The following is a 13104-nucleotide window of genomic DNA, read 5'->3' as shown; positions in this document are numbered from 1 at the left end:
AAAATCCTCTGCCCGTGATGCTAGGGTGGTGGGCAGGGGAAGGGGGTGGCAAATCCGGTCTGCACAGCCAAGGCCAGACAGAGCCTGTCAGCCAGTAGCCAGGTCCTTCAGCCGTCACGTCAGTCAGTCGCTGCGGATATGTTACGCTCTATTTTCCAGGCATTTTCACTGATTTTTTTCACGCTTAATTTCCCACAACCAAACCCGCGCCGCACCGCACCGCGCCGCACCGACCCGCCCCTCACGCACTACTTACCTCCCATCCCACCCATCCCGGCTGTGCGCGCGCTGCGCTGCGGTTTTATGTGCCATATTATTTTTAATTTCTTTCATATTTTTTCCACTGGATTTATAGACGCGTCCTGCGGCTTAAGGACATTTTGAGCATTTTTATGGGCAAAGTTTTTTTTTGTTTTGTTCGGGGCCACCATGTCACACAGATTGGCAAAGGCGAAGCCACATGGCAAAGGGAATTTGTTTTGGGAAATAAACTTGGGCAGCATTTAATTTGATTTAAAGAGCTCTTTCGGCGCACTAGGCGTATGATGAATGTGGGCCGCATGAACGAGGCCAGGCAGAGGCCCACGCGATTTCTGGGTGCCCCCAGTCAATATATATATATTTTGGCAAAAATTATGGCAAAGTTTTTTCTGCTGCCGCCGCCGCCGCCTTGGGGGCCCTACATCTCCCACGTACGCGTATAATCGTATATATTCGTTTATGTCAGAAGTTGATTGTGTGTAGGTGTGTGTGTGTGTGTGTGTTATCCCATGTGATATATGGGTCCATCCACTGCTCATTTGACTAATTGCAGCTCCACTCCTGGCAGATCTTATCCAGCCGTATCCCAGCTCTCTCTCTCTCTTTTTCTGTCTCTCTCTCTCGAGATTTTATCTCTCTCTGAAATTCTCAACTCGTTTAGGGGATTCCGTTTTGCTGCTCTCCATTGCAGAAGAGGCTTTCGAAATGTTCGCAAATGTTGTCGAGAGTTTTGGTGGTGGTGCGGGGGGCGAGAGAAATGCAATCTAAACTCGTGTCAGATGCACTCCGCTCCCCGTTCCACTGCCACCCTGTCTTGGCTACAATTCCGCTTTAGGCCATGCCATGCCATGCCACGCCACGCCACGCCATGCCAGAGTCAGAGACCGAGTCTGGGTCTGGGTCCGGGACAGCCTCTCTGCTGTTTGCCTGCAAATCTGTAGAATGTAGCTATGTTATCCTTGACTTGCCTTCTTGCTGCCAAAAAAAAATCCATTCTACTAAGCTGCTGCTGCAATTTTGGGGGGGGTGGCAGGCAGGCAGGCAAAAACAAAAGTCTGGAAATTCGTTTATCGCGCCGCAAAATTGTTTTCGTTTTTGTCTACATTGCACATAATATATATTTTAGTTGCTACAGTTGCTACAGTTGCTCCTGTTTGCTCACTCTTTGCTCACTTTCTTTCACTTCACTTCTCTCCCACTCTCTCTCTCTCTCTCTCTCTTTGTCTATCTCTCGTTTCTCTCACTTTGTCTTTATCTGTTTACCGACAAACGCGAGCGGGAAGGAATGGCCGAAGTTTTCAGTGCCCTATCGCCCCACATAGACAAAGCAAACTTCATTGGAAACTCGTATCACAGATTAACATTTTGTAGGTTTTGCTCAACTTTTAATCCGGGCAGCTGCCTCCTGAAAGGGTTTATTGAATGGCTTACGATCCAATGATGTGTATACTATGCTGGGGAAAGACTTTGGGGCATACTCTGAGTATTATTTTCTATAGTTTTAGTTTTAGCCTTTAGAATGGGTCTGCCCCAAAGACTTTTCCCTCCACAAATGTATGCCTTAAATTTTCTGCCAGACAACCTTTAAAGCGGGCGAGACCCCAAAAGGCATAGAGATTTCGTCATTTTCTTTGCACTTTTTTGTCAGGGTATAGCAAATTGAGTTTGGCTCAAATTATCCTTGCTCTTTGGCGCCTCAGAGCAGTTCTAAGGCCACGCCCAAAACGCCCCTAAAGTGACTGCAGCAAACAGTTTCACTTTTGATGGAGGCAGCGCCAGCCACAACAGAGCAGCGGCAAAAGCAGCAGAAGCAGCACCAGGAAGCAGCAAAAGTGCTACATGCGAAGTACCACAGCAGCCAAAAGTCATTTTAGACTCTTTTTAGACTCGTTTTTTGTGGTTGAGTGGAAAGGGGGCTGAAGGGGGGGGGGGGGGCTCTGTCGTGTAATTTATGAGTTTGCGCCTCAAGTTGTGGGGCCGGGCGGATCGGCCACACGGTAACCGAAACCGAAACAGAAACAGAAACAACAATTCTTGTACTACGAGTCCAGGGCCGCCGCATTCGTGTCCACACCAGAGAGTTGAGTTGGTGGAGACTGCTGCAGAGTGGAGCGTGCCAAAGGGCAGGGCAGAAGCTGCACTGCAGCAGCGGCTTATCGTCATTGTCTCGCCTGGCTCGGGCTCTGGCCTGTCCCAGCCTGTCCCGGCCTGTCCCTGGCCTGTCCCTGGCCTGTCCCTGGCCTGTCCCTGGCTGGCCTTGCCCGCCGTTGTCTGGCAGTTTATGAAAACTGCAGCGGAAAATGTTTTGGCTGTTTTCCTCTCGTTTTTTTTTTGAGGGGCATCAAACATAGGAGCAACCTGCAGGCAGTGGCTGTGCCAGTGGCTGTGGCACCCAGGAGTGCAATGTCCTTGTTTATGCGCTGACACTCTACGTCTCCGGCTGTGGCGCTTGATTGAATTGTGTCCTTGTCAGTGCATGTCCTGGCTGGAAACATCAGAAGCAGCCAACGAGGCAAAGGCAAAGGCAAAGTCATCGCCACAGCCACAGCCACAGCCGCAGTCCCGAGGCCAGGCCACAAAGTTTAATTAACTTTTTCAGCTCAATTTCTAAACATGTTTTCGCTTGATCCTCCCCTCTCGCTGTGTTGTGTTGTGTTTACTTTTGCAGTAATTTCATTTAATTTAATTTAATTTAATTGTTTAGGCCCAGCGAGGGCAGCCGCAGAGATATCTGGCACCCTTTCTGGTAGCCCCTTTGAAGAAGGGTTCCTTCCTTCCTCTGCCGCCAAACTAAGCCTCTGCTTTTCTTTTCCTTTTATTTTCGTGTGTGTGTGTGTGTTTTTCTTTTTTTTTGTTGTCGAGTGACTTTAAATGGCAGCCACGCCTTTTGACAGCTGGAGTGGAGGCTCCAACGGTATTACAGCTGACAGCTGGCGTCTGATGCGGTTTATGTTAAAAGCCAAAAACCCATTCCCTTCCACACATGAAGGAGGACAGAGAGTGAGAGAAAGAGAGGAGTACAAGTACCCGTACTCACTCGCACGAGTATTCCGCGGCTGAGCACACACACACACACACACACACACAAATTTATGTTTATGTTAACAAAGTCGAGCCATTCAAGTGGCAAGCCAAAACAAGACAACCTGTCCCCATACAACAGACTGCCATTGCCCATGCCCCATGCCCCATACCCCATCCCCACATGAAATGGGATGCAGTCATGTGCACAAAGCCGAAAACATTGTAGCCAAGAGAGCGCGCGCGAGAGTCCCAGAGATAACAACGACAACTGCCGCTCCACACGATGTCTGATGGGCTGATGCGCTGATGGGCTGATGGCTGCTACACTTGGCGAAAAATCAGGGCAACAGGATCAGCAAAGGGCACGCATGCTCGTGGAAGGGTGCAAATTTTAACCGAAGGTTAGGAAATATACCACAGAAAAATTAAGAATCAAATTTGCTTAGCTGCAGGCCTAACCTTGAAGTGAAGTCAAAAAATTAAAAGAAAATCAGAATTTATTTTTATGCGAAAAAAAAAATATACAACAGAAGAACAAAGAAAATTCTTAAATTTATAATTTTAAAAATCAATTAAAACAGAGAGAGAGAGAGAAAGAGAGAAAGTGAGGCAGATAGAGAACAAAGTCCAAATATTTCGCTCTTAGTTTTTGAATAATTTTGAATACTGTAAGAGAGAGACAGACAGAGAGAGAGAGAGAGAGAGAGGAGAGAGAGAGAGAGAGAGAGAGAGAGAGAGAGAGAGATAGAGAGAGAGAGAAGGAGAGAGATAGAGAGAGATAGAGAGAGACAGACAGAGAGAGAGGGGGAGATAGAGAGAGAGAGATAGAGATAGAGATAGAGATAGAGAGAGAGAGAGAGGAGAGAGAACGAGATTGATTAATCAGCTGCTGGCGGTGGCGGTGCCTGCGCCTCGTCATCCTCCTCTGCGGGTCGCTGCTTGGCTTGGGGTACTTCCTCCTCTTCCCCGAAGTCTTCCTGGGACGCCCTATGGTGATCGCTATCCGTTTTCATCTTGTCCGCCACATAGTCGGCAAAGGTCAGGTTGATGTCGAACGGCGTGCGACGGAAGATGTTGGGCGGCGTGTAGTTGTTCTGGATGGGCCAGAAGAGGCCGTCCTCGTCGGGCGTTTGCGGTGCACTGCCGTACAGATCGGAGAACTCGGCCAGGGTGAAGTAGAAGCGCGTGGAGGCCAGCACCAGTTCGATGCGCTGGATCTCAGGCAGAAACTTGCGGTAGACGTCCACCGCCAGGAACTCTGTATGCTGCGAGCTCTTCGACTTCAGGGAACCCACTGCGCTGATGGACCGCCCCAATTCCCCCTTCTCTTGCTCCTGCTCCTGCTCCAGCTCCTCCTCCTGCTCCTTCTCCTCCTCAAGGCGCAGGCGATGAACGGAGGTGGGTCTGCTCTGGCTGATGCTCGGACTCCGGCTCAGCAGCTGGTCGGCATCGTGGATGGGCTCTGGCGGCGCCAGACTCTCCGCTATCAGGCGACAGATGATGAACAGCTTCTCCTTGATGATCATGTGCTGCTTGCCCATCAGGTACTCATCCGTGGGCGTGGAGGTGGGGAACTTCTCGTTGAGAAAGACGCCCGGAATGCGACGGAAGGTCAGCTCCTTGGTGTACAGCTGCGTGATGTGATCCTCGATGTGGAAGACGCGATTGCTCAGCCAGAACTCGTCGCTGCAGGCCCGCAGCTGGCGGCAGTAGCAGCCCATCATGTCCTCGCTGGTCTCCAGCATCAGCAGCGCGTAGTCGCCCATGTAGATGTACAGCCCGCAGACGGGATCCGGGGTGAAGGCCTCCTGCAGGCAGTTCCTGTGCAGCTCCTGCAGCTTCTCGCAAAACGTCTCAAAGTACTCCTTGGCCTTGACCGGCTCCGGCTCCGACTCGGGCTCTGCCTCCTCCTCCTCATCCTCCTCCTCATCGCCGGCCGTGGGCTGCAGGGCAAAGTCGTCGGTGAAGCGAAACGTGTGGGTAATCGTCTCCGGATCGGCTTCCGCGTTCACTCCCTGTGCAGCGTCTAGGGTGGGCAGAGTCACCGTTGGCCCATCCGCCGAAGCATCGGTAACGGCCTCGGAGGTGCCCTCCGTTTGGGGCTGCGACCCCTCCGTGGTGGAGGCCTGCGTGTTCTCGTCTGGTGGCTCTGCCGCCGCCGCCGCCTCCACCTCGACAGTTATCACCTCGGGCTCCGGCACACTGCTGGGGGGCGGCTCCTGGCCGGCCGTCGGCACCTCTGGCTCCGGCTCCGGCTCCGGCTCCAGGCACCCGTTTTTGGCCAGTATAAAGATGCGCTGGTAGAACACCGACGTCTGCATTTCGGTCAGCTCCGCGTCCACGTACTCCACCAGCGACTTGCGCACCTGGAAGGTGCCAGTCCGCTTCATGGTGAAGCATGTGTGCCGCGTCAGGCGGTGGGTGCGGCTCTGCCGCTGTCGCGCGGCCGTCGACGCCTGCCGCAGGGTGGTGCGCATCGGTGTGGACATTCTGGCAAAGACTGAGGCGCCAGAGGCAATCGATCCGAATGCTTCCTGTTGTTGTTTGTTTCTGTGGCTGAGATACGATGTTGTTATGAGCAACAAACGTTTTGTTTGTTACGAAAATTGTTTCGGGGCGAAATCAATGAAAATTCAATGCCCGCTTTGGGATTACAAAAAAATGAGTCCGAATAATCCAGATGCACATATTGAGGGTTCCGCTTTATCAGCGAGGGTTTGTGCATGTCCTTAATGGTCGGAAATATTTTAAATAAAATTTTATCTGACAGAAGTCTGCATAACAGAGCAATCGAATGCTCTGACAGAGAGAAGAGATCCAGAGATCAAACGAGATGGACAGAAAATTATTAATGAGCAAGGGGAATGAGTAGTAGACTGTTTTTCTCTCAGTGCACACACACACACACTGGTACACACACACACACTGGTACACACACACACACTGGTGCACACACACACACTGGTACACACACTGTTACACTCTGTTATTATCTAAGCAGTGTACTTGGGCCGCAGCGCCTCAATTATTATTATCATTCGCTTGAAATCTAAGGCATTCTCTTGCCCCTCCTCACACACACACACACACATCTCTCTTTGGCTCTAACACTCTCTCTCTCTCTCTGACTCTATGTACTTGCTAAATATCTTTGTCTCACTCTGTGGCGGTGGCGGTGGCTGGGGCTTTGTTTCTGGTTTGGAGCTGCTTTCGACTTCTGCCGCTTTTCAGCGAGTTAATTTATTCATGGCACATTTATGAGCATAGTGATTTCAGGCAGCACCTACAACAATCTTCCGCTTTGCCGTTTGCCGTTTGCCAACCACCTTTTCCTAACAGGCAGACAGACAGGCAGACGGACAGACAGACGGACAACAACAACAATGTAAAGGGAAAACTTCTTCATCAGGATGCGACCTCGTCCTTGTTCTCTTTCGCTCTCGACTCTTGTCTCTGCCCTGTTCTGCCCTGTTCTCCTCTGTTCTGTTCTGCCCTGTTCTACCCTGCTCTGCTCTACTCTGCCCTGCTCTGTTCTGCACTCTTGGAACAATTTGAAACACTTGGGCATACAATATGTTGAAATGATAATGAGCGAAAATTGTTTTTTGACTCGACTCCGTTCCCCAGGTGTTTTTGGAGCCTGCTCCCTGTCCGTGCTTTGGCTTCAAAGGATGTGTCTAAGCAGCAGCATCCTTAGAGTCCTGTCCCGTGCGCTGTCTTATCCTCCCCGCGCCATCCACTCGCATCGAGTTGAGTGCCTTGGACCGTTTAGCCGTTTAGTTTATTGAGCTTAAAGTTGCGTAGCAATTTGTGGGCCAATGTTTTAATAACTGAGTGCCTGCCCGCTGCCCGCCCCCTCCCATTTCGGTCGTTGTCCTGGCAGATAAGATTCAGCTTTGAGTCTCGTTTTTTAGCTTAAATGCTGCTGCTGCTGTGGCTGCTGCTGCCTTTCACTTTCTTCTCTTGATTCCTGGAACTGGAACTCTCTCTGCCTATCTCTCGATTGAGTTTCACTTTCATTGCCATGCAAATAACTGACTGCTGGACTGACTGATGGACTGACTGACTGACTTGACTGATGGACTTTCATCTGCTACTTTCTAGTCTGCCACTCTGCCTGTCCGCCATCAGCTATGTCGGCAAGCCCCACGCCCATTTGTCGTCGCTGTCGTTGGCAAAAGTCGCTGGCAGCAGCGGCAGCATTGATTGCATCGAAGTTCTTAGTCAATATTTGCCGATTTCAATGAAATGAGAATTTGACATGCAAGCAAACACGGCAGACAACTCACCCTGCCATGCCCATGCCCCTGCCCCTGCCCCTGCTCCTGCCCCTGCCATGGATACAGGCGGCGGAGACTTTTGCTACATTTTTGCTGCAACAGTGGCAGTGGCAGCTGCAACAGGAGAAAGACAAACACGGCAGTCGGTTGGTGGTTGGTTGGTTGGGCCGTGGTGCACCAGAGTGTGATGGGGCATCGGTCTGGCTCCCAAATTAATTGCGATTTGTATGCAATGACATTTTTGTGTCTGTGTGTCTGTCTGTGTGTGGTGCAGAGTGATTGATGCCTCCTCACTGGCCGAAGTGGGGTGCTTGTTGCATTCGTTATTGAGGCTGCACTTTGTCGCAAGGTAAAGTCCAATGCGTTGCTTGGGCTTCTGTTGAACATGAACTTTGAACTCAAAGCCACTTTGGAATAAATCTGTGGAATGAATCAGTTATAACGATTATCAAGTGCCTCTGCCTCTGTGACTCTCTGTGACTCTCTATGTCTGCATATGCCTAGGAAATGCCTGCCACTGCTGCCTGATGCTCGTAGCGTACAAGTGTCCGGATATAGCACGTGTATTCGGTTTCCTCTACATGCCACAGCCCACTGGCTGCATAGCCAATATATACATATTGGTTGTGTGTTTGCTGTAATCCAATTATTTTGTTAAGCATACTTAAGCGGGCGGGCGGGCGCAGCTCATCATCCAGCACTTTACTTTACTTTAGCTATGCCCCTCCGATGTAGCACCACATGACAGTGCACTAATTACAAAATCAAAAAACTGCAAAACAGTTTGTGCAATAAATTCAATTAAAATTTTAAATGGGCCAGCGCGCAAACAGAACTTTCTATAAAATAAAATATAAAAAAAAATAATGCCAACTCAGCGGTGAAGCAGGAGAGCAGAGCAGTGTGGCAGGGGGCAGTGTGGCAGGGGGCAGGCGGCAGGGGGCAGGTGGTGTGTTTCCAGGCAATTTTAATTTAATTCAATTATACGAGACATCAACGGCAGCGGCAGCAGCAGCAGCAGCAGTCGGGGGCAACAACAGCACCAACAAGTTGAGCATTCAATTGCCTCGATGGGATAAAAGTTCTGCCAGGTGCAAGCCAACGAGGAGTCTGTCTTCTCTACCTTTATAATAGTTGTTCGGCTCTGTGTAAGTGGCAGTGGCAGAGGAGGTGGCAGTGGCAGTGGCAGTGGGGGGTGGGAAGTGGGCAGTGGGAACTCTTTTTGCCAATGCAATTAAATGCAATGACAACTAAGGGGCAGTGAGGGAGGGAGGGCAGTGTAGGGAGCTATCAAGAAGGCCGAGGCCAATCAATTAAGCCTTGGCAACGAATCTTCTTGGCTACCCCAATTTGTTGGGGGCACTGCTTGAGTGGGTCGCAGTCGCAGCAGTCGCAGCAGTCGCTATCATCTCCTGCCGCCTGCCCGCATTTCCAATTAATGGCAGCTAATTTATTTGAACTGGACCAAAAATCAATAGCAATATTGGTGGAAGGAGGGTGGGGGTGGGCAGGGGTGGGGAGGAATGTACATTCCTCATCGTCAGCAGCAGAGCGGCATGCCTCAAGGCCATGTGGCCAGTGGAATCTGATCTTTGGCGAGGGACTACCGCGGGGGGGTGCGGCTGCTGGAATGCTGTGGGGATGGGCTGGAGAGGGGGCTGGGGCTGGAGCTGGGACTGAGGGTGATGCTGCTTTCGGCTCAATTATATTTTTATTTATGCGCCAACATTCGCGCACTTAACAAAATAGCATCCGGCCAGCCCCGGAGCATCCTTTTTCTCCTTTGGCTCGCTCGGCTCCTAGACAATGGAATTTTATTGTTTCGCCAATGTAAGCAAATTTGGTGGAAACTTTTTGTAGCGCCACATGCAGGGGGCAGGGCTGGAAGGGTAGCGGTAGGGGGGACTAGAGCATAAATAAAGTTATGTATTTGATTATGAAACTGGCGGACAGGCCAGAACAGAACAGAACAGGACAGGCTCGTGGCCAATGGATTCAATTGCTTGGCAGCAATCTTTATGGACGGGACAGACGGAATCATAAAACAAAAAAAAGATGTGAACAATGCGAAGGGTGGGGTGGGGAGCGAGCAAGAGTGTGTTGGGGGAGGTGGGGAAATGGGAATAGAATCTTTTTTATGACCCCAAAAAAAGTTGGCTTTAAATGAGAGTGTCCAGTGAAGTGGAGGAGCATCCATACCGAACCGCAAAAGCGATTCGGCAAGCGATATTTCTATTGGTTCTGCCAATCGATTTCGTTCGCTGTGGATAAATATTTTCACAGCCTTTCCATCACAGGATGTGCGGCACTTGAAACCCTTCTTTTGGGAAAATAATCCACTATTTGTTGAGCCCTTCGCACCTGGGACCCCCGGCAACAAAAAAAAAATCTAGACTTAAGTGATTTTGTGTGTGCTCTGACCTCTGACCCTTTTGCTCTATAGGTGAACCTCTTCTCTCGGCACTTGTCTTGTGGCGCACATTCCTAAATGACACTTCCGGGTGGGTGCTTAAGTTTAGTTCTTTGTGTCCGTTCTTCAGAATGGAACAGGAGCAGGAACAAACATTCCGTAAATTCCCTTTTTACGCCTCTGCACTTTTTTTTATGAGATCATCTAAAGGCAGGCCAAGCCAGGCCCAGCCTTCCTTTCACCAGAGAAACAGAGTGAAATGTTGCACATATTTTTTTTTGCGTCCCTCAGCAAAATATTTGTTGCATTCTTCTGGGCTTAATTTAGATGCTGCTGCTGCTGCTGCTGCTGGCCTGCTCTCATGTTTCTCCTTCTGTCTAATTGCAATGCCAACAAGGAGAATTGGCATTTGGAGAGCAAACAATATGCGATATGGGATATTGTATGCATACATTTATTTATATGGAAAAACTTACAATTGTGCAAGCGAAAAGAAACAAACAGCTGCAGCTGCAGATGCAGAGCATGAAATTGCATTTTCCTTTTGGTTTCACATCCACTGAGAACAAACAAACGAGCAGCAGGACAAAGCCTGATTGAAATGAAACAACGATACAGAGGGGGGGCGGACAGACGGGACAGACGGACATTCGGTTAGTGCATGTCATGCAACGAGTGTGTGTGTGTGCGTGTGTGTGCATCAGCATGTGTGTAGGCAAATATCAAACAATTAAATTACACGCAGAGGCAGCGGCAGAGTCTGAGGCAGAGTCAGCGGCAGAGGCAGAGTCAGCGGCAGAGGCAGAGTCAGTGGAAAGGGCACAACACAGAGTACAACGCACACAAAACTATATCCAAAGTGAACTCAATTTGCTGGCATCTAAATCATTTTTAATTTGAACAAAAACAACAAGCAACAGCAGCAGCAACAGCAGCAAGAGCAAACCCAACGAATCCCCGGCAACAAAATACAAACGTTTTGTTTGCCCCACGAATGTTGCAAGAGCAGCAGCAGCAGCAGCCGCACTAAAATAAAACCCAAAAGCAGCCGTTCCGTTTCGAAGGCGCAGCATCTGATACCCTGGCAGATAGTTGAACGATTTTGTTATTTGATATGAATCAGAAGGGAATTAACATTAATTAATAAATAATAATTACCAACATTATTCCCACAAAAGTTTTGCTTTTTGCGATCTATCATTAATATTCCCGTATTTTGAATGATCTGGAATGATCTGAGAGCTTTCTTCTACCATAGTCACCATCAACTGTTAACTGTTCATCATACCCCCTCCCCCGGCAAAGGGTAAGCCAACACAAAACATATTTAACAATAACAAAATATAGCTGACATCTGAGCGCTGTAAAAGAGATGGAAGGGAGAGAGAGAGAGAGCGAAATATAGAGAGTGGGTGCATGCATGTAGTGGAGGGAGTGGGAGGGAGTGGAGTGACAGTGGGTGTGGGTGTGGGTGTGGGAGGGAGGTAGGGAGAGCATCAATGGAAAGTGAGAAAAAGAATGTTTATGCAGCGAGAGAGAAGCGTAACAACTACAACTACAATGAGAGAACAAAACACAGACACACACACACTCCCACTCTGCCTACCTCTCCCGCTCTCTCTCTCTAGCTATCTGCCATTCCATGTACCGTTACACGCTGCTGCACAATTATTCAAATCCACGAGCCATGACTGCAGTCGAGAGCCACAACACCGGAGCAGAGGCGCAGAGCGAGCGTGGGGCGGGGGGGGAGAGAGAGAGAGCATAACAGAAGTAACAGTAAACAGTCAAAGCGAAATGATACCCTCCACGTGCCATAAAGGGGACAGGAGGAGCTACGCCCGCGTACAGGGTATGCCGCAGTCGAGTCTTCAGTTGAGCGACCCACTTGAGTTCCCAAAGAGATGGAGTTGGGATGCAGCAGCAGCAGCATACACGGCAGAGAACAGCAACAGAAGCTGTCAGGCCAAGGGGATATCCAACATCGCTGAACCCGTTAAAGCACGGGGCTATATACATATGTATGTGTGTGGATTACAGGCAGGTGTCAGGCTTAAAGCTGGAGCACAGGATATCCGCCAGTCGATTCATTACACTCGCTGTCACTTTGGTTTCTAACTGGTTTTAATTTCTCCCTTTGTTTGCCGCCTCAATTTGTCACAATACTCGTAACAATGGAATTTAAATGTTTTCAGCAGCAATAAAAATAAAAATAAAATGAAAAAAAGAAATAAAAATAATAATAAACGTAACGTTAAGGGTTTGGTTTGTTTTTTTTATCTTTTTTTACATACAAATTTGATTCAGCGAAGCTTTTCTCGTACATTTATCCACGCGTAAAGTAAATCAACGCTTGCGAAAAGGATTAGAGAAATAATAATAATTTATATGGAATTGGACCCATTTATTCCTGCTGCACAGAGCAGATCCGCCGCAGAGCTCTCAGCAGATCCGAGAGCGGAGAGCTGATAGCTGAGAGCCAAGAGATCTGGGGACAAAGCAACTATCAATTACCATCATCTCATCCGGGGGCTAAACAAGAAGAGCTCTCCAGAACAGCTCCTAATAAATGTACCTAAGCACTCACACTCACCTCTCTCTCTCTCTCTCTCCCCCTTTCTCTCTTTTCAGACTCTTTTTCGGAATGACAAAGCCCAGGCAAATGACGTGAAATGTACAATAAAGAGGAGGAAGAGCTGCTCATAAAATGGCGTCTCCATTTTGGCTGCTTGGCTGCCTAGCAGGCTGCCTGCAAGTGTGGCATCCATTCCATTCGCCCACTTACAAGTAATAACACTGGCCCCGGAGAGGGGCATAAAAATCAGAGGCAACACCACCAACCCACCAACCCACCACCCACACCATATGGGCCATAAAAAGTATATGGTAAGCCAAAATCCATATAAACCCAGCCCCCCCCCAAACCCCAAACCCCATCTAAGACGCCTGCTGGAATATATATTCCACACAAAAGCAAAAGCAAAGCCATCGCATAATGCGTGTGATTGATTTACCTGCTTGCCACCTCTCGCGACCCCAGCTGCGGCTCCAGTTGTAAAATTGATGGGCCCCATTTGGGCAGCGGGAAACGAGATTGCGAGACCATTGCTTTTGCGATGATTAGCAGTG

The 13104-nt window shown here is 49.2% G+C and overlaps 1 protein-coding gene and 1 long non-coding RNA gene across 3 annotated transcripts in view; one reads left to right on the top strand and one right to left on the bottom strand.

Moving 5' to 3' along the window:
* Window positions 1–12826, top strand: part of LOC111067592 — a 34210-nt gene extending 21384 nt beyond the window's left edge. For both annotated transcript variants that reach the window (XR_005967843.1, XR_005967842.1), the window contains exon 3: window positions 12607–12826. This is a non-coding gene — a long non-coding RNA (uncharacterized LOC111067592). The remainder of the gene's footprint in view (window positions 1–12606) is intronic.
* LOC111067587 lies at window positions 4104–5905 on the bottom strand. The gene has a single exon (XM_022356757.2). It carries the CDS (start codon window positions 5772–5774, stop codon window positions 4164–4166), a length of 1611 nt encoding a protein of 536 aa, XP_022212449.2. The 5' UTR covers window positions 5775–5905; the 3' UTR covers window positions 4104–4163.
* Window positions 12827–13104: the final 278 nt, after the last annotated feature.

This window comes from Drosophila obscura, unplaced genomic scaffold (assembly GCF_018151105.1).
Source record: "Drosophila obscura isolate BZ-5 IFL unplaced genomic scaffold, ASM1815110v1 contig_1, whole genome shotgun sequence".
Lineage (NCBI taxonomy): Eukaryota > Metazoa > Arthropoda > Insecta > Diptera > Drosophilidae > Drosophila > Drosophila obscura.
This window is presented reverse-complemented; position numbering and strand designations above follow the sequence as displayed.

Bases quoted from the DNA above. Each gene is read 5' to 3' on its own strand.
- LOC111067587 (XM_022356757.2), bottom strand. From the start codon at position 5,774: ATGTCCACACCGATGCGCACCACCCTGCGGCAGGCGTCGACGGCCGCG.